At 51.6% G+C, this 23849-nt stretch overlaps 1 protein-coding gene across 1 annotated transcript in view; it reads left to right on the top strand.

The window, feature by feature from the left end:
• The window catches only part of SLCO2B1 (solute carrier organic anion transporter family member 2B1), a 52333-nt gene that overhangs the window by 14554 nt on the left and 13930 nt on the right, over positions 1 to 23849 (top strand). The window contains exons 3-8 of the mRNA XM_013191275.3: positions 7042 to 7179; positions 7320 to 7482; positions 8918 to 9145; positions 10318 to 10416; positions 12213 to 12343; positions 21529 to 21637. Coding sequence (XP_013046729.1) covers positions 7042 to 7179; positions 7320 to 7482; positions 8918 to 9145; positions 10318 to 10416; positions 12213 to 12343; positions 21529 to 21637 — 868 coding nt within the window. The remainder of the gene's footprint in view (positions 1 to 7041; positions 7180 to 7319; positions 7483 to 8917; positions 9146 to 10317; positions 10417 to 12212; positions 12344 to 21528; positions 21638 to 23849) is intronic.

Raw genomic sequence — 23849 nt, 5'->3', positions numbered from 1 at the left:
GTTTTCCTCAGATCTCTCTCTGTATTTTTTTTTTTTTTGGCTTTCAAGAAGTTAGGTCACCCTGTCCGGTTTCTAAATGAATAGATGACTTCCTTAGAACAGATAACTTCAAGACCAGGGTTTGAATGGTTCTTGCAGAAACACAAAACAATTGCGCAATGTGGTTTATGCATTTGAAGTGGCTGAGGAATGCCTTTTCTACATGTACATAGATACTGGGGCATGAAAACTAATTGCCATGTGTCAAAATGCAACTGAGAGGCATTAACTCAAACTGTCCTCCTGGGGAATGCGCTCTGGGCTGATGAGCTACGAGCCTTTAAAGCTATCTGACACTAATTCCTGCAGTCCGTCAGAACAGATAACGTCAGGTCTGCTGCTGCTTCCATCGAAGTCCAACATCTTGCCTTGGCTCCGAGCAGCGTTTTGCACCTAATGCCAAATGCTCGAGTCTGGGAAGAGCCACTCGGCCGAAAAGCTGCTTCCCTGCAGGGCAGCACAAAACGTAGAGAAGCACGCTGGGATCCTCTGGAAGGCTTCTTGGAAAGGCTGCTGGGACATTTGAAAGGCTACTCGGACAACTGAAAGGCTACTTGGACGTTTGGAGGCTGGGGCTGCTGATGTGGTCCCTGCTCGATGGTTTCACCCCGCCCAGGAGGTGCACGTGTCCGCAGGCATCGTGCCCATGGTGGTGCTGAAGAAACCCCAGGGAAGGTGAGCAGCCCCTCAGGGATGACACGGTCCCACAGCCACGTGTTTTCCCACCACCACACCTTGCTTGTGGCCATCCTGCACCATGAGGATGTGCCCAGGGACCTTCACGTCCCAGAGGTGGCCTCCGGGCTCATTTGCGGACACAGCTGCCGATCCAACACACCTCCTCGGGGGACGGCATGCACGTGCCCACCTCCTGCAGCTATCGAGAACCTTCCTGAGGACACTCACCCTCGGTAGGAGCCACACCATCCCAGCTACCAGCCCACCAGCTGGCTCCTTGCCCACCTGGCAATGACCTGCCATGCACCGGTCCTCAGGGAGTGCCTGTCCTTCAGTCGTGCAGCTGACCCTGGCTTCAGCCCTTGGTGTCTTCTGCTCTGTGCCTTAGTTTAAAAGCAAGCCAGAGCTGCTCCTGCCCCGTGTTACAAGTCGTTCTCTGCAGTAGCGGAGCCTTACACCCAGTTACATGCCACTGGTTGTGATTAAACTGGAATGAGCCGATTCCTCCCAGACCCGTTTCCTCCTCTCTGCAAGCGCAGCCCCGCGCATGGGATTTTATCACGTGCTAAGGCACAAAAACTATACTTAAAATACCAGCAAAAGGCTCCCAAAGAAATGGAAGCAGCATGACAGGGACTTCCCTGCGACATCTGGGGAAGACCTTGCGTGTGGCTCTCAGAGACTTTACATGGAGGATTTGCTGTCAAACGGCGTGATCAACGCTAAAAACACAATAGAAGCCTTCTAAGAAGATTTTTGCAGACCGTCGAAAAGGAAGATGCTGGTGCTCGATCCCCTGTTCTACAATTTACACAAGCATTCGTTTGGATTCTCCAAATTGTTTTCATGCAGCCAATTTAGGGGAGAGGTTGGATGGGAGAGGGGCTTGGCCCTTAATGGAAGAGTTGCCAAACAGCTGGCTTTGGGGTTGCTTCTGGGAGCGTAGATCTCTGGGGCTGCCCCTGCCTTTCTGCGGCTCTGTCCTGCTGACATGGTGCCTGCAGCTCAATTTCTGATGGTCTGCAGCTCCCCGACACTGCTGTGGCTGGGGCAGACGCTCAGTGCAGGAGGAGCTGTGGTTAGGGCCACTTCTGAGGATGGCTTTAAGCAGCAGGAGTGTCATCTCGGCTGAGTTTCGTATAAATCGAAATAACGGGGCTTCCTGAGCTCCTGAAATAATAAATCTAGAGAAATCAAAGTCCTGCTGCCCATCTGACCCATGTCAGATTATCCCACCAGTTCCCCATGGAGGGACCCAAGCCTCGAAGAAGTCCTTGAGAAAAGTAACTAGATGGCACAGAAGGATGGTGCGGAGAAAAGCTGAGAAAGCTGTAGGGTGTTATCAGGGTCCTCACTTGTCCAACCCTGATGGGCTTTTGCACCAAAAACCATGAGAGATCCCAGAGGAGGGGCTGCACAGCCCACCAGCATCACCACAGCTGCAAGGGAGCAAACTGGGAATCAGACACTGGCAATTACCAGCTCTGTTTATAATTCACTAAAATTTTCCCCAGCCTAAAAGTGCCCCACGGTCAGGGTGGGTGCCCACAAAGACTCCCTGAGGAGCAAGAAGGAGACTTGGCTTTGCGGAGCTTTATTTGCACGACCTCCCACTTTGCTACCAAAGAAAAGTAAATCCCCATGGCGGAGAAACGGGAAACACAGAAATTCTTGCTGATTATGCAAAAAGCCAAGTTTTTCTGGAGCTTTTTTTCTTTTCTTTTTTCTTTTTTTTTCCCCAGAACAATTTGACTTAAAATTGCTGCAAAAGTTGGAGAAATTGCAGGCCATGGTCCTCACATTCCTGCTTGATTTTTCCTTTTCAACCATTTCCGCCTTGATTTTGACTTTCTGAATGTTTTGGGCAGCATCTAGAGCAGCTACAATCGGGTATCCAGGTTTGCGTAAACCTCTTTACTTCAGCACACAGGAGCAGTGCGGAAATGTTAGACGTGAGCATCTCTCATGTCTTTGTTAGCAATCATGTTAAAATAGGCAGGCGTTGAAGAAAAGAGGTTGAAATGTTTAATTAAAGACCAAAGGAGCCCTTCTGCTATCGATTCCTCCATCTCAGGAAGCTCTGCCGGGCAGCCTGCAGGGATTTCCTTCCCTTGGCTTCATCCTGCTGGCTCATGCTGGGGGGGGGGGGGGGGTCATCTTCATAGCTCTTCTATGGCTCCTGCTCCCTCCGAGGGGTCTGGGGCTTGCTTTGGCCTTTCCAGCAGCTCCCACTGGGTCTCTTAAGCTGCTGCAATCCCCTCAGGATGTTCATACCCTTGCACGGAGCCAGGACCTGCAGTACTGCATTTCTCTTGCAGAAAACGTAAGGAGAAGCCTAGAAAAATGCTCCGTGGATTGCAGGGAGGGAGCTCTGTGCACTCCAAATCTGGCTCTTTGTCCCCCTCGGAGCATGTCCCCAAGCCTGAGCAGACCACGGGGACACACGTAGGTTTGGTCTGTGGGCTGCAGAAAGAGCAGGATCCTTCTTCCAGCTCTGAGTTTTGGCCTGGATGAGCGGAGCTGCAGGCAGCAGCAAAACACTGCTGTTTAAATGATGCTTTCAAGTGCCACAAGCCCACGTGCTACCTGAAAGCTGGTGTTTTCCCATTCTAAAGGCTGCCTTCATTCTCAGATGCTACCACGAATATATGTGTCTCTCTGTCAGTAAGAAGCCCCAGTATCTCCAAATATGATCCTTGATTATATTGCATCTACTGTTTATGATGATTTGCACACTCCAGGACCAAAAGGCAGATAGAAATGCAAACACCACGCTGGTGTCGAACTCCAGGAGCTCTGAAAACCCCTGGCCAGGGGCACAGCCTGGTATGCTGCCCCTGCTCCTCAGGTTAGCTCCTGCAAGAGGATGTTTTGCACCCTGAGGCCCCGGGCAGTATCAGGGCACCTCCTTGGCACATGTCCTCTGGATTGCTTGTCCCAGGGCCAGCTGCTGCTTTCCAAAAATGGGAAGCTGAGGATTGGGGACCATTCCCAGCAAGAGTTTTGGACGAAACCACCTTTTCTGTAGGCTTAGGTTGTTTGGAAGGACGGATGCAGGTTATTCTGCTTGCAATGATGTTGGCAGCAGAGAATGGCCCCCAGCCTGTTTTGTTTGCAAGTACAGACTTCGCCTCTGGGACGGAACCAAACCCAAGCCTTCAGCCGTGAGCTGGATTGGAGGAGACACAAGGGCTGGGCGTCACACCCCTCATTCCAGCCTGTGTTAGGCTGGTAATGAGTTCAGGAATCACGCCTGTGTTCTGAGAGGTGTGAAGGGATGGGCTAGGATGGGCTGTTTGTTTTCTGGGAGCTGGTAAACAGGAAAAGTTTAATTTAATGCCGTTGTCTTCCTTCGTAAGAGCACTGCTGTCTGCAGCTTCTTGCTGCTTCTGCTGGGAGTATGAAGACTCAGGCTTTGCTGGCAGGGGAGTATTTACTTGCAAGCAGGCTTTGTCTGCAGGGTTATCCCTGCTGAGATCTCCTGTGACAGGAGAAGTGCATGTCAGCGTGCCTGTGCAGATGGCCCCTGGAAACTGGAGCTGCTGCAGGCATTGATGCTCTGGCCCTGGAGCTGAGCTGATGCTCTGCAGCTGGTAGTGCTCGGGGACATCTCTCCCTTACAAGGGTTATGCTGCAGTCTCCTTCCAGGCGTGAAGAGCATCTTTCCAGACCATACAATTTGGAGAGCCAGATGTCTTCATCAGATACAGAAATGTAAACAAGTAGCTATTGCTGCAGGACGCAACGCAACGCCGTGCTTGCAGCTGAATAGCAGGGACGTGTCCCTCCAGCAGATCTGATGTCCATGAGGCCATTCCTTCTCATTCTGGCAGTTCACCAGCTGTGCTGTGATCTGGTGGCTAACAGCAAATGCCCCCAGGGCCAGAAGCACTGGGGTCCGTGCCCAGTGCTGTCACCAAACCATTGCGAGTCCTGTGCAGGTCTCTTTTTTTTTTTTTTTCCCCTCTTTTCCATGCTTTACTCTGCCCATCTTCAGATAGGGAATAATAAAATACCAGGTTCCCAGCCACTTTGCCCTCCTGGACTGAAGATGTGGGGCAGTGCTGGGGGGCTGCTGAGCAGGGAGCTGATGTCAGCCGTGCTGTGAAGATCCTGGATTCGGACACCCGCTGGGCTGTGCGCTAGAAACAAAGAATTTGGCCTCAACATTCTCAGCTGAGCTCATGAATGCAGAAAACAGTGCCTGGACATAGCCAGCAAGATTTGTAGGAGTTTTAGTGAAGCTGTCTCTGGGAAGGTTTTCCTTTGGCTGGGTGACATCTTCCGAGCCCCAGCACGGTGCGCCCCTTGGTGAGTTTGGAAGGGGGAGGTCGTGGTTTGCACCCTGCTTGCAGGATGCAAACATTGCTGAAGGTGGTGAAACACATACCCTGCTGCTCTGGTTCCCAGGGAGCCAACGGGGCCGGACCATCCTCCTTTTCCCTTTTTGCACTGCAGATGTTCCCTTGGTTCACAGAGCAGTCCAAATTGGCAGAGGCCTCGCTTCAGCCCTGGATCGGATCGAGACACAGCAGAAGCCCAGGCCAGGCTGAGCAGCTCCTCTGGTGAAAATCCTGCCTGGTGGGAGCTGGCTGCACAGCCAGCAGAGCCAGAGCAATGCACAACAGCTGGGAAAACGTTTGCCAAAAGCAGTACCCTGTGGCATTGCAGGGTGTCCAAGGCCAGGGCAGCAGGTCTGTAAGGATCAGGGACACTCAGGCTGTCCTGCAGGGGGGTGAGCAATCCGTCTCCTTAGGGCATTGCGACAGTTTGGGTTGGTGAGCTTATTTTAACTCGTTTGGAGGATGGGGAAGGATGCCTGTGGTGAACCATGTGGCAGCGGGGAAGGAGAATGCTTGTCATCTCCCTTCCCTTGCTGAGAACTTTGCAGAGATGTGGATGAAGGGCAAGGGGTCTCCATACCTCCTGGGCCAGCTCACTCAGTGCTTGAGAAATGCTTCTGCACGAGGAGCAGGATGATGGATGATGCCCTCAGGCTGTGTGGCTCGAGCCACACGTTAACTTAAGCGTGCACAAATATGTCCCTAACAATGGAGGAGATAAGGTCAGTTTTTGGTTTTTTTTTTTGGTTTTTTTTTTGGGAGCTGACAGTCTTTGATAAGTTTTCCTTCTGGAAGTGAAGAACTCTCACATTTTCCAGTACAAGATAACATCTTTGCTTCCAGATCTTTGCAAGAGCTAAAGTAAAAAAAAAAAAAAAAAAGGAAACAGAAATCAGAATTTTCCTCCCTGACCTTCTCCTAACTTTCTCTAGAGATGCTGTTTGTTGCTGTGTTTGGAAGGGCTTGTTCCTGTCCCAGCAGATCTGCCAATACAGGGCGGCTGCCGAGGTCGGGCTGGACGGGAGCGGGGAGGTTGTGCAACCTTCCACTGCTGCTGCTGGATCTCAGATCAAGGTCAACGCAAACTAGCAGCAGCCTAAGTGAAATGATTTGTTTATCCAAAGCCGTTTTCTGCTGAAGAAACTACACTCTCCTTACAAGCACTAACCCTGATGTCACTTTTGGCAGAAAGCTACTTAATGGTGTGACCTAATTTCAGATGACCACCACTGGCAGGAGCGCGGCTAGTATTCAAAAAGTTTGTATTCCATAACCATGCTTTTGTGTAAGCGATCATAGAATCACAGAATCATTAGGGTTGGAAAAGCCCTCCAGGATCACCTGGCCCAACCACCCCCCTACCACCACTGTCCCCCACCAAACCATGTCCCCAAGCACCACGTCCAGCCTTGCCTTGAACACCCCCAGGGACGGGGACCCCACCACCTCCCTGGGCAACCTGTCCCAACGCCTGACCGCTCTTGCTGAGAAGAAATGTCTCCTCATTTCCAGCCCGAACCTCCCCTGGCACAACTTGAGGCCATTCCCTCTGGTCCTATCCCTGGTTACCTGTGAGCAGAGGCCGACCCCCAGCTCCGCACCCCTTCCTTTCAGGCAGTTGCAGAGAGCAATAAGGCCTGCCCTGAGCCTCCTCTTCTCCAGCCCAAACCCCCCCAGGTCCCTCAGCCGCCCCTCACAGGACTTGTGTCCCAGGCCCTTCCCCAGCTTCGGAGCCCTTCTCTGGACACGCTCCAGGGCCTCGATGTCCTTCTGGTAGCGAGGGGCCCAAAGCTGAACCCGGCACTCGAGGTGCGGCCTCACCAGAGCAGAGCCCAGGGGGACGAGCACCTCCCTGCTCCTGCTCGCTGCACTGCTCCTGACACAAGCCAGGACACCGCTGACCTTCTTGAATGGAAATGTATTTGTGAGGGTGTTGCAGCTTGCAGTAATTGTGCTGGGTGCTCTCTTTTTGTCTTGGCAGTTCTTTGTTTTCTGCCATGGGCTCCTGCAGCTCTCCCAGCTCCTGGTCTCCGGCTACCTGAAGAGCTCCATCTCCACCATCGAGAGACGATACGGCCTCTCCAGCCAGACATCAGGGCTGCTCGCTTCCTTCAACGAGGTGAAAACCAGCTTGTTTCCCCTGTCCACCCAGCAGACGCTCTCCCTGCCCTCCCGTCATTCCCTTGCCCAGCATTTCTGAGGTCTGTGTCCCTCAAACCAGAAATGTTCTGAGCATTTCTGACTTGTGTCCCGCTGCAGGTTGGGAACACGCTGCTGATCGTCTTCATCAGTTACTTCGGGAGCCGAGTGCACAGGCCTCGCTTCATCGGCTGCGGCGCCATCCTGGTCTCCTTGGCCGGGTTCCTCATGTCGCTCCCTCACTTCATCACAGGGCCCTACGAGTACGACCAGTCCGTTGCCAGTAGGTACTCTAGGAACTTATTTTATGCCTTTTGGGACAGATAACGGAAATGATCTTCTCTTGAGGTGTCAGGAGCTGCCAGCTGCAGGTTTAATGTCAAGGAGTTTTAATTTTCCAAGAATTAAACAGGCCTCTGGTTCCCCTTGTCTTTTGCACCTCCGTGCTGCAGGCAAGCTCCGGGTAGCAGGACGGTTTTCCCAAGACTTCAGGGCTTTCATCTCCCACGAGCTGTGCCAAGCTGACCTCACTCACGTCAGCTTCTTCTTTATTTTCATTTCCATGACCTCAGTAAGGTGTGGTGAACGTTATCACCTGAAGCCTTTTACAGGAAGGATTCAGAAGAGGTGTGCAAGGAGCCCAACTTGACCCAGAGGGGCAGCAGAGGGGTGAAGGGCCACTGTCTTCAGCAGGTAGCAGCAATCCCACACCTACCCCCTCCTGCTTTGGGGCATCTCCCCTGGCTGCCCTGTGCACCTGAGATCTCCTTGAGCTTTGAAGTTTTAGACCCCCTCCAAAAATCAGCCTCTCATGGGAGACACACAGGTAGATGTTGCTCATGGAGAACAGGGGCAGGGTGGGTTTGGGATGTTATTCCTGAAAGGTGAAGAGATGAGAAGGAGAGAAAGAAAGGGAAGGGAGGGAGGGAGGGAGGGAGGGAGGGAGGGAGGGAGGGAGGGAGGAAACATCTCTCATGTTACTCCCCAAATCCTGCCATGCAGCTCCAGCAAATCCTTTAGAAGCCTCCAATAAATGGCTTTTCTCTGGCTCATCAGAGAGAGAGCAGCTGCTTTGCTCAGCTATGGCCAAGAAAGGAAGATTTAATAGGTGAATAATTCTCAGATGCCAATGGGGTCAGATGCTAATGACAGTTTGGAAACAATTAGCCATGTATTCTAGGAGCAGCTCGTGCAGGTGGCCCTTGTGTCAAGCACTCAGAGTTACAAGTGATTTGGGGTATAACCATGGAAATCCTGCTATAAACACTTCCCCTCGGGTATTTAAGGGAGATAGGGATGCTACAGGATTCCTAATCAGTGCTATCACTCAGGCAGTTTTGTAATCCATTTCTGGGTAAAATGAGTTCTCATTTCCTGAGCAGTGAGTCACAAAACCTGCAGTTTTCCTCACTTTATTGTGATATCCATCAGAGAACCTGGAAGCGATCTCAGCTCTGCTTTTTCAATGGGGTAGCTTTCCATGGCACACACATCTGTCTCGCTGCGAGCATCTGCAGAGTAACCTTTGCATTGGTGCCCTTTCATCATGACCCTACCCAGTTCCCTGTCCATAGGTGTCTATTTGGTTTGGGATTTCCTTTCACCGACGTTTCCCACCCGACATCTGTTGCGTGCACATCCACGTGCTTGCTGCTGTCTCCAGAAAACCTGCTCTCTCCTGACAGAGCCTCTTAAACCTGCTCCCCTTGTCCCCGCAGGCATGTTCAGCAACACCACCGACCTGTGCCAGCCTGAGGGGCCGGAGTCCCAGGGGAACCTCAGCGACACTGGATGTGCCCCCCATACTGCCAGGGAGAACCACGAGGTTCTCCTCGTCATGTTCATCGCCCAGGCGCTGCTGGGCATCGGCGGTGTCCCCATCCAGCCCTTTGGGATCTCCTACATCGATGACTTCGCCAGCGAGCAGAACTCCCCCCTCTATTTGGGTAAGGCGGGGAACGTTGGAGAAAGAGGGGAAACCAGAATTAGCCCTCTGTAGCAAGGCCAGATAGCACTCGTTTGCACTAATGAGAGCTTGCTCTAGCCCTTCTGCTCTATCCAGCATCGGGAAGGTTTCTCCAAATTAGTGGATTTACTCCAAGCTTGGACAGACTGCAGACACCAGTGCTGGGAAATGTGATTTAGGGGAGAGTTTGGGATTACTGGGATTTTTGGCCTGCGAGTGAAAGCCAGAGAGAGACACAACAACCGTGTCCAATGAAAAGGCTTCAATAAGGGGAAATGAAATAATCTCCTCCCTGTGTTCACAGAAGGCAGCTGTAGGCTTAAGATGCAGAAATTAAAACTTTGTTTAGGGATGGGGTAAATGGTAGGAAGCTAAAGCAGGAGGATCGACCATCTGGGAGGTGGGCAAGCATCCTTCAGTGTACAGGGAGCTGGAGAACAGCTTGGGCAGCCTGCGAGGGATTTTCCAGAGCAGAGGGATGGATGAGATGGCCCTTGTAGGTCCTTCGAGCTCTTTTCCAGCTGCTATCTGTGACAGCCTTTTGAACTGGACGGACCAGCAAGGGTGGCTCAAAAGCATGTCATTACCATCAAGAAAGTGGAAGTACCACATCAAATTTTGCTCCAGTACGCGCTGGAGACCTTTTCAGCATTTTTAAACAGATCATCTGTCAGATAGGAGTGGAATCCTCAACGTGTTTGATATCTTCATCAGTAATTCACACAGGAGAGTTTGCTGATAACTTTTATCTCCGTTCCCCTGTAATGAAGAGTCAGTAAACTGTGATACTGAAGAAAGTGATTCAGACAGCATGATGAGTTCCTTGAGCAACTTTGTGTTTCCCAGATTTGATTATGTCAAGGGGCACATCTTGTTTCTGGGTGTATTTCAGCTTTTCTAAGAGGCTGGAGAAAAGTAGCAGGAAAAACCTGAGTTTTGCAAAACCTTTCCTGCAAAGGGAGCCCAGGAAGCACGGGGTTGTTATTGCCATAGATAGGATAGATCCCCACAGGAGACAGATCAGAAAGCTGCTGGGGAAACAGCCCGCACTGGAGGCAGGTGTTGTGGACCCTGGTCCTGCCTTGAGCCACCTCGTGTCCCCCGTGGTCCCTTCATGTGTGGCTGAGCCCCTCTCTGCTCCGATCTCTACAGGCATCTTGTTCTCCGTGACTGTCATTGGGCCGGGGGTGGCCTTCATGCTGGGCTCTGCCATGCTGCGTTTTTACGTCGACATCGACAAAGTCACCGAAGGTGAGTGTAGGCACCTCTGGAGAGCCGTCCATCACCCTCCGTGCTGCGTGAACCAGCAGCAGTCCAGCCCTTCGCTGGGCATCCTGACCCCCAAGGGCTGAGGATGCAACCCATAGGGCATATTCTGGCTCTCTTTGCTTGTTGTCTCGCCTGGTAAATCGCTTCCAGCACCCAGGGATGCTCTGGAACTGGTCTCATCAAATCTGGGGTGGATGCCCCAGATGTGTGTGTCCTTCCCATCCAACCTGGGTTGCTGGAATCCTGTATTTAATCATTGCTTTCTCCTCCTTCAGACCTGAGGGTCATAGAGTCATAGAATCATGGAATATCCCGAGTTGGAAGGGACCCAAAAGGATTTCTCAGCCCTGGGTTGCTGCCAGGTCTGGTTAGGGGGATGCTCATTTTCACTGTGCTTTTAGAGCAGACCTCATTTTCACTCTTCTACAATTCTTATGCCATATGCCAGAAAGGAACAGTGGGAGCATCTTGCCTCCAACCAGCACTGGGGAGGAGGGGAGATGTGGAGGACAAGTAAAAACCAGAGAGAAACATGGAAGAGAAAGATGAAGGGGAGAAATAAGAGGCAAGGAGTGGACAATGGGTACCAGGACTCAGATGGGAAAAAGCAAAGGGAAAGGTAGGATGGGAGGAAGGTGATAATAAGTAAAAGGGAAAAGCCAGGTAGTTCAGGAGAGGAGCATGAAAGGGATTTCCTTTACAAGCTTTATCTCTCCCTGAACCATGTTACAAAGACATTTTGTAGTCATCTCCTTTTTTGGCTGCTCTTGAAAGCTGGTCTGGAGCACAAGTGGATCTTTCCCAGCTATTATCAGAGCAGACACACATTATACAGCATATCCTCACGTGAGGAAAAAACAACTGACAGGCTTCTTTGGGTGGTGACCACCACCAGCGCAGGGGGTGGATGAGCAGTGGGTGCTGGTGCTGCAGGTGAAGCTTTGGCTCCTTCTTGGAGCCTCAAGCTCATTCCTACTCATGGATTTCACCAGAGGTTTTTTCACCTGGACTTTGTCACTGTATATTTTTATGATCATATATTTTTATGATGTTTACAAAGTAAGAACGTGGTTTACAATGCCTTCTCCTATCAGAAAACCTCCAAGCTTATTACTGCAGTAATACATCCTCCTCACTGGCTGGTGAACCTCAGAGAGGTCTCTGGAGTCCAGACAAGTGAAGACTCCTGGCCATGAACCCCAGATGCACTAAGGAGATCTGTGCTAGGGAAAGCAAACTTACTATAAGGCATGATCTTTCACTTACCCCTTGCCACCCTTACAAAGTTGCCTGGGACCGTGCCATGTTTTTCACTGCAAGCCCACCAGAACAGCTGTATGCCGTATCTCTGCAGAGATGATGGACGAGCTCTCCCCAGGCCACATGCAGCAGCAGGGAGGGGGATTCCTTCTCCTGTTGAGCTGAGAGCAGGAAGCCAGGATGGACTTCATCTAGATCCTCTAGAATCATATATATCAGCCTCTGAAGGGTGAAGAAGTGGGAAGCTCTACGACATCCTTGTCCCAGTTACTCCCATCCAAAGGGCTGAGTGAGGTTTTAGACACCCTGGTGACACTGAAAAATGCACTGAGATTTAGCAGCATGCCGTGGCCCAGGTGCAAATGCTGCTCAGGCCCCAAAACTGATGATCCTCAGGTTGGGAGCCACTGCTATGGAGCGCACGGATGTCTTGCGTGTCTGGGGCCACCCAGCACCATCCCTTTGGGGTCCCTCTGGTCATCCTTGACTAAATGCTGTTCTGTCCATTTGTGTTGCAGACGAGGTCCAGCTCACGAACAGGGACCCGCGGTGGGTCGGCGCCTGGTGGCTTGGCTTCCTGGTGGCAGCCAGTCTTGTGGCCGTGTCTGCAGTGCCCTACTTCTTCTTCCCACGGGAAATGCCAAAAGAGGTAGGAGAGGTGCTGCGGGTTGCCCCTGTGGCGTTGCACTCAAATACGGCGTTCCTCAAAGTCAGCTGTGAGCTGTGCTTTGGTCTCACCTCTGGGATGTGATAATTGCATGGTGGCTCACCAAAATAGCACAGAAGTGTGGGAATGTTCAGCACCAGGCAAACCCAATGCAGATGGACGTCCTGCCTTCTCCTGGCCCACATGGAGATGGGACTCCCCACTTCCCTGGGGAAGCGATGGTCCTGCTCCTTCTGCCTTGTCTCGTTTGGGAGCTGGTGGCAGCTGCTGCACTGCTGGCCCTTGTTTCCCTTCAGGAGGATCACATGTGCCTGAGGAGGATATCAGTCCCATTTCATAGGAAATATGAATAGTGCATCACCAGCCTTTCCTTAGAAGTGGGTTGTGCCTGGGGGTGTTTGAAATACTGAGGCTGGTGGGTAGTTTGTTTCATTTCTACTGCAAAAAAAACAAAACAAACCACAACCCTTTTCAACACTCACTTGTCCATGGGGCTCCACCATCCAGCTTTGCCCATCACCTCTGTGTTTTCTACCAGGGTCTTGACCTCTTTGGAGCCCTGCTGAGTGTGTTAGGGCTTGCGCCAGCACGTGAAATGGCTCATGAGCTTCCCAAGCGCTTTGCTGGCTGCGGGTCCTGGCTTTCTGGCAAATGGCATGTTGTGGAGAATAATTCAAAACAAATAGTTTCTTCTAGAGAAGAAGCCTTCCCTTTGCGGGGAGGCTTTGAATGCTGTTGGTTATTGGAGTTCCTTGGATGCGCTTAGCTGGTGCAACTGTGTTCCTCTCGATGTCTTGGCCATGCTCCAGCCTGTTTAATTGCCTTTCACATATCTTTTGTTTTGGAACACTGTCAGGCTTTCTTGTCTAAACAAGTACATGCTCTGCCTGGTGCACAATAATTCCTCATTTCTCTGAAATTTCTGTGGTGATGAGCGATTCTTATAAAGATTTAAGGTTCACCTACTTTGTACAATGCAACCTGTTGTACCGTTTGCACTTCTGGGGAATACGGCGATCCACCCCTGGGTTTTACACGCGGTCAGGTTCCTCTAACAGCCGCAGTCCTGCGAGGTAACGGGGTGGAAAATCATCCTTTGCAGGATGAGGGTGACACTGAATGCAATGGGCCTGATTTATCCTTGTGAAGCTTGGTTCACTTTAAAATCATTACGGATGATCTATATTAGCAGAACCTGCTCGGTGTGCAATAGGGGTGCACTCCTTATTGGCAGAAAGGTTCTTTATTAGGGCTGCTGAGAATATTAATTTCATGGATGGCTCTTGAGGGAAAATAACGTGCTTCATACTAAACCAACTGTACTTTTACAAGTGCTGCACTCTGATCAGTGTGATCAGTTTTTCAGAGTTTTCCAGAGATTGTCTGGATAGTGATATAAAAAAAAACAAACAAACAACAAACAAAAAGAACAACAAAACCATCAGGACATCCTCTCACTCTACTGGCTGCTAACTGTAAGGGATGCTCCCACATGGCTGAGCATCCATTTATCTCTTTGCAGCCCAGGTTTTACTTGAATTTCTCCTCATTTTACCATTTCCCCCAGAAAGCCTTTGGAAACTGCTTAGAGTTTAAAAATATAAAGAAATACTCTAAGTGATGGCAAAGTTCTGCCTCCCCCTTGCAGGGTGTGAGATGCCAGGACCTGGTGAACCCAGCAGCTGGGCTCGTGCCCATCCCATCGGGGTCTCAGCACTGCCAGCAGCAGCAAAGGGTTCTGCTTTAAAAAAATGTCTTTTTAGAAACTTTCCCAGAAGCTGTTGTGGGTAAAACCTCTATCTGCTGTGGAAGCATTCAGAGCTCTGTAGGAATTCTGCATTTGCATGGGAGATTTTCTGGAGTTATTGCAGAAAAAAGTAATAATATTGTTTTCACTTGCTTGCCCCTGCAGTAAATCAATGTTCAGCTAAAGGTAAAACACGGTCACTTTTTTGTCGCAAAGGGCAGCCACCTTTCCTCTCCAGTGAGCTGGAGGCAGCAGCATTTCTAAGGCCACCCAATTACTACACTCATCATTGAGCTCATTAGAGAGACACTTCCCCTACAACAGAGCATCAGCCAGGGATGTGCTGCAGGAAGGATGGGCAGAGATGGGAAGAAATTTGTCACGGGAAGGAAACGTGTGTCTCCAGGCAAAGCTTGATACTAATAAAGCATTGACCCCAGGTTTGCCTTTTTCCCCAACTGGAGCAGCTTTGCCAGTTGCGTGGGACTTGCAAGCATTTGAAGGCATCAGCTTGGACTTTTCCCCATGTTTGCAAAGCCCCGGCACAATATCTCACCCACACCCAATGCATCCAGGCACGGCAGCCGTGATAAAACACGGGAAAAGCGCAGCTCTGCTCTGCCAAAGGTGAAGCCCAAGGGTTTCTGCACCACCTGCTGTGGGCTTCATTTCTCAGAGGCCAGAAAGGAACCTCAAACCCCCGGCCAGGCTGTCCTTGCACCGCTTGCTGCCTGCAGACTGTGCACGTCGCTGTAGATGATGAAACTGCCTGGGAACAAGCTGCTGGTACCTTTCCCCATGGCAGAGCCCACCAAGCAAGATCACCGTAGCAAAGGCTGGCCCATGGCTCTGTCCTTCTCGCTGCTGAAAGTGCTAATTCTCTTCTCTGATTCCCACCCCACCTTCGTTTTCCTTTCTGTCTCCTGGCTCACTCGTTGTATCTCAGCTCAGCTCTTGGTGGTCTCTGCAAACCAAGGTCTCTGTCCTCGTCAGTGGGCATCATCCAGCAAACTGGATAACTCTGTCTTTTTGGAGGTTTATTTGTCTCTTCCCATCAGCCAAGAAAGATCTATATTATTTATTCTACAACCACATTTCAGCTTTGGCTTTACTTTACAGCTTCTTTCTTTGAAGTTCCTGCAATGACTTTTGCACTTCACATGAACACGTTTTGAACTTAATGTGAACAGAGTTCAGTCTTTTGATCTTTTCTCTCATAAATCAACCACTCTATACCCCTCTCTTGATCTTTTCTCATAAATCAGTCACTCCGGACCACTCTTTCGACCTTTTCTCACAAATCAATCACTCCAGACTCCAAACATTTTTGTTCCTCTGCTTTGAAACTCGTCAGCAAGTTTCTAGCACCAAAATATCCTGAATAACATGACTTGAGGACAATCACAGCAAAGCTATAAAGTTGTCAGGATCTCGGGTGGAGGATGAGAGGAACAGGCTTTTATTAGACAAACTGCTTCCAGTCAAAACCAGTTTTTTCCTAATAATTCCAGTTTAATGCTGTCTCCATGATCCTGAACCGTTTCTCAGGGTTTTGTCCTGGACTGTGGGGAACTACAGCCTTTGAGTATTTTCCTGTGCGGCCAGTTTGCTCACTGCTCTATCATCTATACCTGGGTTCGATGAGGGAAAAGCGCTATATGGAGCACCCCGAACAAAAGCAGAGGCATTACCCTTGTTCAGTACATCTGGCGTGCAAGACCTGTGTTGCACACTCCATTATCTACCTGTTTGGGCTTCGTTTTGTGGCTCCAAAGCCATCATGCAAAGCCAACCATCTCCCAGGCACCGTGAGAAGGGGGTGGCTGGCGCTGCCCGGCTGCCCTGGCAAAGCCTCCCCTGCAATGCCAGCACACATTAAATGCAAATGGCTTCGTGGATGATTTTATGGGAAGCAGGTCAACACATCCCTGTTGTGTCCAAGCCCTGGCAGTTCTGGTTTACTGTCACTCAGTCCCCATCAGATAATGGCCCATTACACGTGCTCACCCCCAGACCTCCGAGAACACAGTTCCAGGAACTTGCATCCTTGTGTGTTCCATGGCTGCGCCATACGTTCCTGTGGAGATGGACCCGAGCTATTTGTTGTTGTCCTCATTTCCAGACGTGCAGCTGAAATTCCTATTTTTCAGCCCTAAAGTACATGGCTACGCTCTTTGCACAGAGTTAGGTTTGGTTTCTGTTATTGCAGCCCTCTAGTTGCCTAGGTTTTCCTGCTTGGTATACCAGCCCCTTCCGTATGCACAATTCCCATCTGCCTTCTCCTCTGAAGATGAAGTATGACAAGTCTTCTTACTGTGCTAAGGGGATTGCTGAAAATAGCTGGGGATTCTGCACTGAACCACTAAGGAAGCCACTGGCACCTCACAGCAGCTCAGTCCATCCCTCTGGGATGCTCTGTTCTCTTCTCCTATTTAGCAATGTTGTGTTTAGTCTCCAAGTTTTCGCGTTTTCCAGTTTAACTCTTGTTTTCCCATATGGTGCTGCACAGAGAGACTAGACCTGGTGGGTTCCCTTTATTTATTTAAACACTGGTGCTGTTGAAGAGGGAGAACAGGCTGCTGAGATCCATCCACTCTAACCCAAGGTTGCCCATCCAGCTGGGGACACGGGGATGCAAACCAGAAGAGATGAAAGGGTTGACATCTCTTTCGTGTTGGGTCCTTCTTCATCAAGGCTTCACGTGTGGTGCTTTGGCTTGGAGAAGTGCAAAAACAAGGCTGAAAGGAAGCACAAACATGAAAAGAACCACGCCTCTACGTCACAGGAAAGCCACCAAAGGGAACCTCACGGTACAGCTGAAGACCACTCAGTGTACATCCGTGCAAACTCCATCTAACTCAGCAAATCCAGTGCATTTATGTTTATGAGCTGCTCAGCTCCACAGACAGCTTCACTGTGCTCCGTGGTTTCTGCTCAGGACCCACCACTTGTGTTCTCCTGCTAGAGGTGGGTGGAGGCACCGTCCTGCTGCCAGCAGGTCCATCTCCTGTAAGACAGGTTGGAGAGGATGGAAATGGCCAATGGATTCAGTCCTTTGCAGAATGGAGAAGCAGATTTTGGGGGACATTTCATTGTGGGGCTGAAGAGATGTGAAATGTAGGAGTGCTCAGGGCATGCAGCAGCACAATGGCTCTGTGGTGGTCCCCAAAGTGCATCTCCTGGGATTTTGACTCTGTCTCTAGGGCAGATGAGTCCCCTGTTGATCATCTCTCCAGGTTTTGCTTTGAATTACCCCCAGATAGTTTGAGGAGATGCTTGGGGACAGAAGGGAGCACCAAGATGGACCTGCAGCCGCAATCTGGAGACCTCTGTGGCGGAGCAGAGGGTTAGGAAGTCACCCCTGTCTCCCATGGATAAACCCATCCATCTAGGCAGCACCTCACGCCACGGGGAATGGAGCTGGCAGATCCAGGACAGCAGCCTGCAGACTGCATCAACTTGTTTCATCCCAAAAAGCACCTGCTGCATGGTGGCAGCAGCAGGGAGTGCATGGAGAAACCTTGAAAATGTGTCCTGGCTACAGATGTCTGCAGGAGCTTGGGATGACATTGCTTGTTGAGGTTTGGGAATGTCTGCCCTCAAGTCCTGAAGCAGAAGGTCCGTGATGAGGAGACGCTCCCACAGGTAGAACTCAGCCAGCACCGCCCCGAAGATGCCCTGTGGGCACTGGTGCTGCTCTGGGCCACGCCAGGGGATTGTACAGGTGAGCCCAGACCTGCAAGGAGCTGACAGCCTCCTGTCCTGCTGGCTGGGAGCTCCCCAGCCCGCCGAGGGTACCTGCAGGGTGCAGAGAGCCGACAGCTGTGCCTGGCGGTGGCCTCGGACTCCGTGTGAACTTCCCAGGTCCCACGTGTTGGGGTGGCAGTGACTCGCCCCTTCTGTGCAGCAGGGACGTTGTGCAACAGTTCTGGGGAGAGGAAGTGAAAATAACCTTCAGTTTCTGTCTTGGGACAAATTGTCCTCGTTTATTCGAACCCTCCCACATTGATCCAGCAGTGACCTGGCGCGCTCCCAGGGCACACGGAAAGCCAGAAAGGAAAATATCCCACAGGGAACTCTTAGAAGTTTGCTCCTCTTTGTGTTACTGCCTGTTGGAGAATGGTTAAAGAGCTGGGGTGGGGAAATCAAAGGGTTTGTCAGAAAGCTTTGTCCTCAGTGCCACGGGGCTTTGGTGCTCTGAGGCTTCCCTGTTAAAGCCCCCAGAGCACCAGCAAAAGCAGCTTGGGAAGACAATCTGGGGAGCATCGGGAGGCCAAGTAGCACTGGCATGCAGGTGCCTGCCTTACTGGAACAGATTGGTCTCAATGGTCGGATTTTCCCCAGGGAGCTTTAAAGACCGGCACAAACGGCAGCTTAAAAATAGCCAGTTTTGCCTGAGCGAGGCTGTGGGCTGGCTATTTTAACACGCTAGGAAACGGGGGCCCTGGTGGGACCCACATGCGCTGGAAGAGGCATAAAGGAACGTTTGTAGGGAGCACGACCTTGTCAGGAGGGAAATTAGTCCTTTTTCGGTCTATGAGGTTTAGCTTTTTGTTTGTTTAATACAAAAATGGGTTCGCTGACCTTGTTTTTCACTGAGCCTGGAGCACGAGGTTCTGCACAGCCAGAGAGGAACTCTGCAGAATCCCCAAATTAAGCAAAGAAAACTTCTCTGTCACAGAGCAGGTCACTTATCCCTTCTTCCTGTGGTGTACATGAATTAAACCAGGCTGCCCTTGTCGCAGGTGCAATAGCCAGGATCCCGGCTCGCAGGCGAGCCACCTTCATCCGCCTTTTCTGCAAAGCAGGTCCTGCTCCTCCCCTGGCTCCCAGCCCTGCTCCATTGTAGCTGATTTATTCATGTCTGTGCTTGGAAGTGGAGGATTTCCCCCACTCAAGGTCAGGCTGGGGATGCTCTTCCTAATGCAAAGCCCGGTGCTTGAGGAGCTGCAGGAAGGGATCTGCTCGGGGAGGCTCTGCTCGAGTGCGGGTTGGACCAGACGATCTCCAGAGGTGCCTCCAATGTCAAACGTGATCCAAATGTGATCACAGCCCCACAGCCTGGCACCTCGGGGCCCTGCGCTGGGCTCCTGCCACCAGCTCCAGGCCTCTCTGGCCCCGGGAGCACCCCAGGGGCGGCCTCCCCAGCGCGGAGCAGAGGGGCAGGATCCCCTCCCTGCCCCTGCGGGCGCTGCTTTGCCCCGTGCAGCCCAGGATTCCCGCAGCCCTCTTTGCCCGAGGGCCCCCGGCTGGCTCCCGGCAGCTCGGTGCCCACCAGGCCCCCAGGACACACATCTTGGGGGGACTTTGCAGGCTGGGAGCCTCCCAAACATCTGCTTTGGCTGGTGCTTCCTCGGGGTCCCAGCTAAGGTCTCCCCAAAACCAGCGTGCCTCCTCCACCCCCCGAACGTATCCAGAGAGCGTTAGATAAAAAAGGATTGCAAAAACCAGGAATGCGGTGCGGGCCCCTTCATTGAACCCTCCAAGGAACAATGCTGAAAAATCCAAGCTCGGGGGCGTTTTGCAAGGCGCTTCCCACGCTCATTTGTTTTCGTTTGACAAGAACGCCGCCGCAGACGGCCGGGAAGCGACGCACAACCGAGTGGTGCTATTTCACCTGCCAACTCCCGTGTGCCAAACCACCAGCGCAGAGTAATGCTAAAATCCCCAGCTGCAGGAGCGCAGCGTGCCGGTGCCCAGCGAGTGGGCAGGATTTACCCCCTTCCCTCCGCCGCTTGCTTTCCCAGCATCCAAACATGCCTGCTTCACCCTGCAGGAATGCGTTTCCCGATCCATTCAGGCAGCAGAAATGTATCGCGGGGCCACGCCGCTGCGGGGAGAGGAGTTTGCCTTCTCCTCGAGGGCTTTGCTTTGCGCGCAGAGAGCAGCTGCTGCTCGGCGCTGAGGCAGCAGATGCGCACAGAGATGTCCTGCTCATGCCGAGGCATCCCGAGCTGGGGGGGTTTTGTCCTGGGGGTGTGGGTTGTGTCCTGCACGTGCCAGCAGAGCCCAGCAGGCTGTTACCCCTCCGAAATGCCAGCAGCTGGCATCTGAGGAAGCCGCAGTCAGTAACAGCTTGAATGCATTTTTGGAAAGGACTGCAGTTTTAGCACCTGCGTTTCTGGTCCTATGAGACGCCCTAATGGAAAAACGAAAGGAAGCTGGATTTTGTCTTTGCATTTGAAAAATTAAAAAAAAAAAAAAAAAGAATCTCCAAGCTCTACCAATGACAACCAGGAAAGGAGTTATAAAAATCCCACTGCCGCCTTGCAGAGGCTCTTGAGAAGAGATTGTGGTATTCACAGCACGGGACATTTTGACCTCTGCAGTGTTTAATAATCATTCTTGTTTTCAGAGAAATGGAGCTCATTTTAGCTGATGAGCTGTCCAGTTCTTTGGAGGAATTAACATCTAGTTTCTATTGAATTAACTCATTCATCTGACTCACATTAAGTTTGTGTCAGGAGCTGCAGCAGTGCGGTGGCTGAGCTGATGTGGGATGTCAGACAGGGCTCTGCTGGCTCAGGGCTGCTGGCTAAAATTGCACTGTGGGTTTTCTTTCTTTCTTTTTTTTTTTTTTACCCATGAAAACTGCACTACCCTTGAGGCTGCAGGATTTGGCCTCTTCCAGGAGGTCCCTTCCACACTGCTGCTTCTCAAGGGAAAGTTGTGGCTAAAAACCACCAAAACCATTGAAGAGAGCAGAGGTGCTAGAATTCAGCTGGGATTCTCAGGATCTAAAAGCGTGGAAAAGGGCTGGGAGAGGCGAAGGGTCTGGAATCCCCTGGCACTGCCCCTTGCCCTGAGCACGTCCCTGCTCTGGTGCCTCTGTGTCAGTGTCTCCATCCCAGACCCCCTCCTTGCCTGCACCTTTTTTTCCTTGTAATTGCTGCCTGCTCTCCTTGCTGATACCAGGGGCAAAGGCATTTGCACAGCTCGGTAAGCACTGAGACTCAGGGGAAATGCTCATCCTCCATCCAAAACCGCAGTGTCCTTCACCTGCTTTAGGTGGACCTTCTCCTGCGGTCCAGGTGCACCTCTCCTTGAGTTTCTGTGTCCTTGGGTATTTACGAAATGTGATTCGGTGCTGTGTGGAAAGGGGAGAAAGTTGGCTCTTACCCCTGTAACCCAGGCGTCTGTGTGGATGCTCTCATCCTGATGGCAGGACGCAGCAGCCGTGTATCACGGGAGGTAGGGCGTCTGCCTGGCTTCTCCCAGCTCCCACAGATGCTGCTGGCAGAGCCCAGGACATTGTAAGCTCCGTCTGCAAGCAGCGTGGGCTGCTGTCTGTCCCTCTCCCTTCAGCAGAGAGCCAGGCCATGGTTCAGGAGGGGGATTTTCCCTTCTTTCAGCAACGCAGCTGCGGAAGAAGCGAGTTCAGTGGGAAGGCTGGCAGTGACAAACTCTCGTCTGTCCCCAGGTGACGAGTGGGAAGGAGAGTGGCAGCAAGAAGAGCGAGGATCTGCTCAGCCAGCTCAGGTCAAGGTCTGAACAAGTGCAAAATCTCTCTCTAACCAAGTTCATCAAACGTAAGTCTGTGCATCCCCCTGCTTCGCTGAGATTTTGTTTAACATTTTGGTAATGATCTGGCTGAGGGAACTGAGCGCACCCTCAGTAAGTAAGGTCAAGCACTGGGACGAGCTGCCTGGGGAAGAGGTGGAGTCCCTATCCCTGGAGGTATCTAAGAGATGTCTGGATGTGGCACTGAGGGACATGGCTTAGTGGTGGGACTCGGTAGGTCAGGTTGTTTGATGGTCTTGATGATCTCGAAGGCCTTTTCCAACCTAAATTATTCTACGATTTTTCTGCTTGCACACCCATCCATCCTGGCAACGGGCAGGTTGCAATGTTAGTCTCCTCCTATATAAGCCCTCGGGACACAGTTTGGGAATAGTGCTGGGTTACATTCAGCCTACAGTTCTCTCCCTGGTCTGCACACAGCCCAGACTGCACCCTGTGCTGATCGAAGCATCCTTCGAGGGGAGCTCAGCACCGTCGCCCCACCTGGGAGTGGTAGCGCTCAGCATTGCGTGGCTTTATGGCTCACGTGGGCAGTGGGAGAAGGGAACAAAACGTCACCAGAACCCAAAGCCAGGCAGGAAAGTGGGGGCCAAGCAGAGACCCATGAGAAGGGAAAGAATCTCTGATAGAATCACGGAGTGATTCATGTTGGAAGGGACCCTAAAGCCCCCCCAGCCCCCCTGACATGGTCAGGATGCCCTGCCTCCAGCCCAGGCTGCCCCCAGCCCCATCCAGCCTGGCCTTGGGCACTGCCAGGGCTGGGGCACCCCCAGCTCCTTGGGGTAGCCTGGGACAGTGATGATCCTGTTCCAGATACACAGCTAGAGCAGGGTTTGCAGCTTGGGTACAACCATCTGCTATTGCTTGGCTTCCAGGCAATCACAATCCCACCCCAGCAGCCCTGGTAGCTCTTAATCCCCAAAAAAAGTCTCCCCAGGTCCTGTCCTTCAAGGCTGGTGACGATATGACAGCCTGGCTGCCCTGCCTGTCCTGCTGAGGATGGCCAGTGCTGCCTGGAGCCAGGGTCGGAGCAACTAAAATCAGCTGCATCTTTGTGTAGAGTGGTGTTAACCCAGTGCAATGAGCTTGTCTGGAAATCAGGGGGCTCAGGGAGTCTCTTAGAGCTGAAAGGAATCAGCTGGGCTTTGGTCCGTGTCAAAGGGTCAGATTTGTTTGAAAGAAATACTTGGATCTTTGGCAATTACTTAAGAAAAGTAGCCCTACAAAGCCAATCCATGTCAGCTTCCTCCATATTTCTTTTCATTTATTGGGAACTCTCTGTTTTGGTAAGGTCAGTGGAGGGCAGGCACGGCCAGACGAGCGTGGGCAGGTTTCTATTCTGCTGTTTGCACCATTTTCTCATCGCAGCCTGATGCTGAGTTAAAGGAGCAAGCCAGGAGGCTGTTCCCCCACCGACCTTGCACCATCATTTAGCAAACTAGCGTGCTGAGCACACCGGTGCTGGAAGCTATTGTGTGGGAACAGATTTATAGTGTTCAGATGGGATGTTCATACCAACACTCTGCTCTCTGCCACTGAAAAAAAAAAAAAAAAAAGAATAAAAATGAGCTCCCTGCGCCTGGGTGCAGCGAAGGAAATACCTGTGCTTAGGGTTTGCATCAGGGCTGTGCTAATAAATTCATTATTTCTGAGAATTTATCCCCTAAGTCCCAGTCCAGAAAATGATGACGTGGCTGTAATTTTGGCCAGGAGAGCAACCTTGCTGAAATCCCTGGGGTTTTCTAATAGCAGCAGTGATAAAGCTCAGGGCTGGAACTCACTGAGATATGGGGAAAGGCATAAAGGAGTGAGTGTTTGTCCCAGAGCTCTTGAGGGCTGCTAGCATTTGTCATGGCAGGACTCGGACTTTGTGCCCATCAGAGTGGACTGCAGAAAGGTGCTTTTTGACCCAGGATTTTTTCACGAGCTCCTGGCTCTGACACTCCCTTCTCAGGCTGAGATAACTGATGGAGCTCAGCAGATTTGCAGGCCCTTTCAGCCGCGGTGCCCTCCAATCTGCATCTCGTGTCTTCCCCTGGATATTTCAGTCCTGTTCCTCCCTCGTACAGAGTCCTCCCTCCGCTTGTTCTCTGAACGCCACAAGCAGGTTGTAAAATACCCCTGCTGAAAATGCAGCTCCCTCTGCAAACCTGGCCCAAGGCTAAGGAAGCTCCAGATGAGGCAGACACTGCCTGTTCAGGCTGTGATTCAGCAGAGCAC

The sequence above is a fragment of the Anser cygnoides genome, chromosome 1 (assembly GCF_040182565.1).
Source record: "Anser cygnoides isolate HZ-2024a breed goose chromosome 1, Taihu_goose_T2T_genome, whole genome shotgun sequence".
Lineage (NCBI taxonomy): Eukaryota > Metazoa > Chordata > Aves > Anseriformes > Anatidae > Anser > Anser cygnoides.
This window is presented reverse-complemented; position numbering and strand designations above follow the sequence as displayed.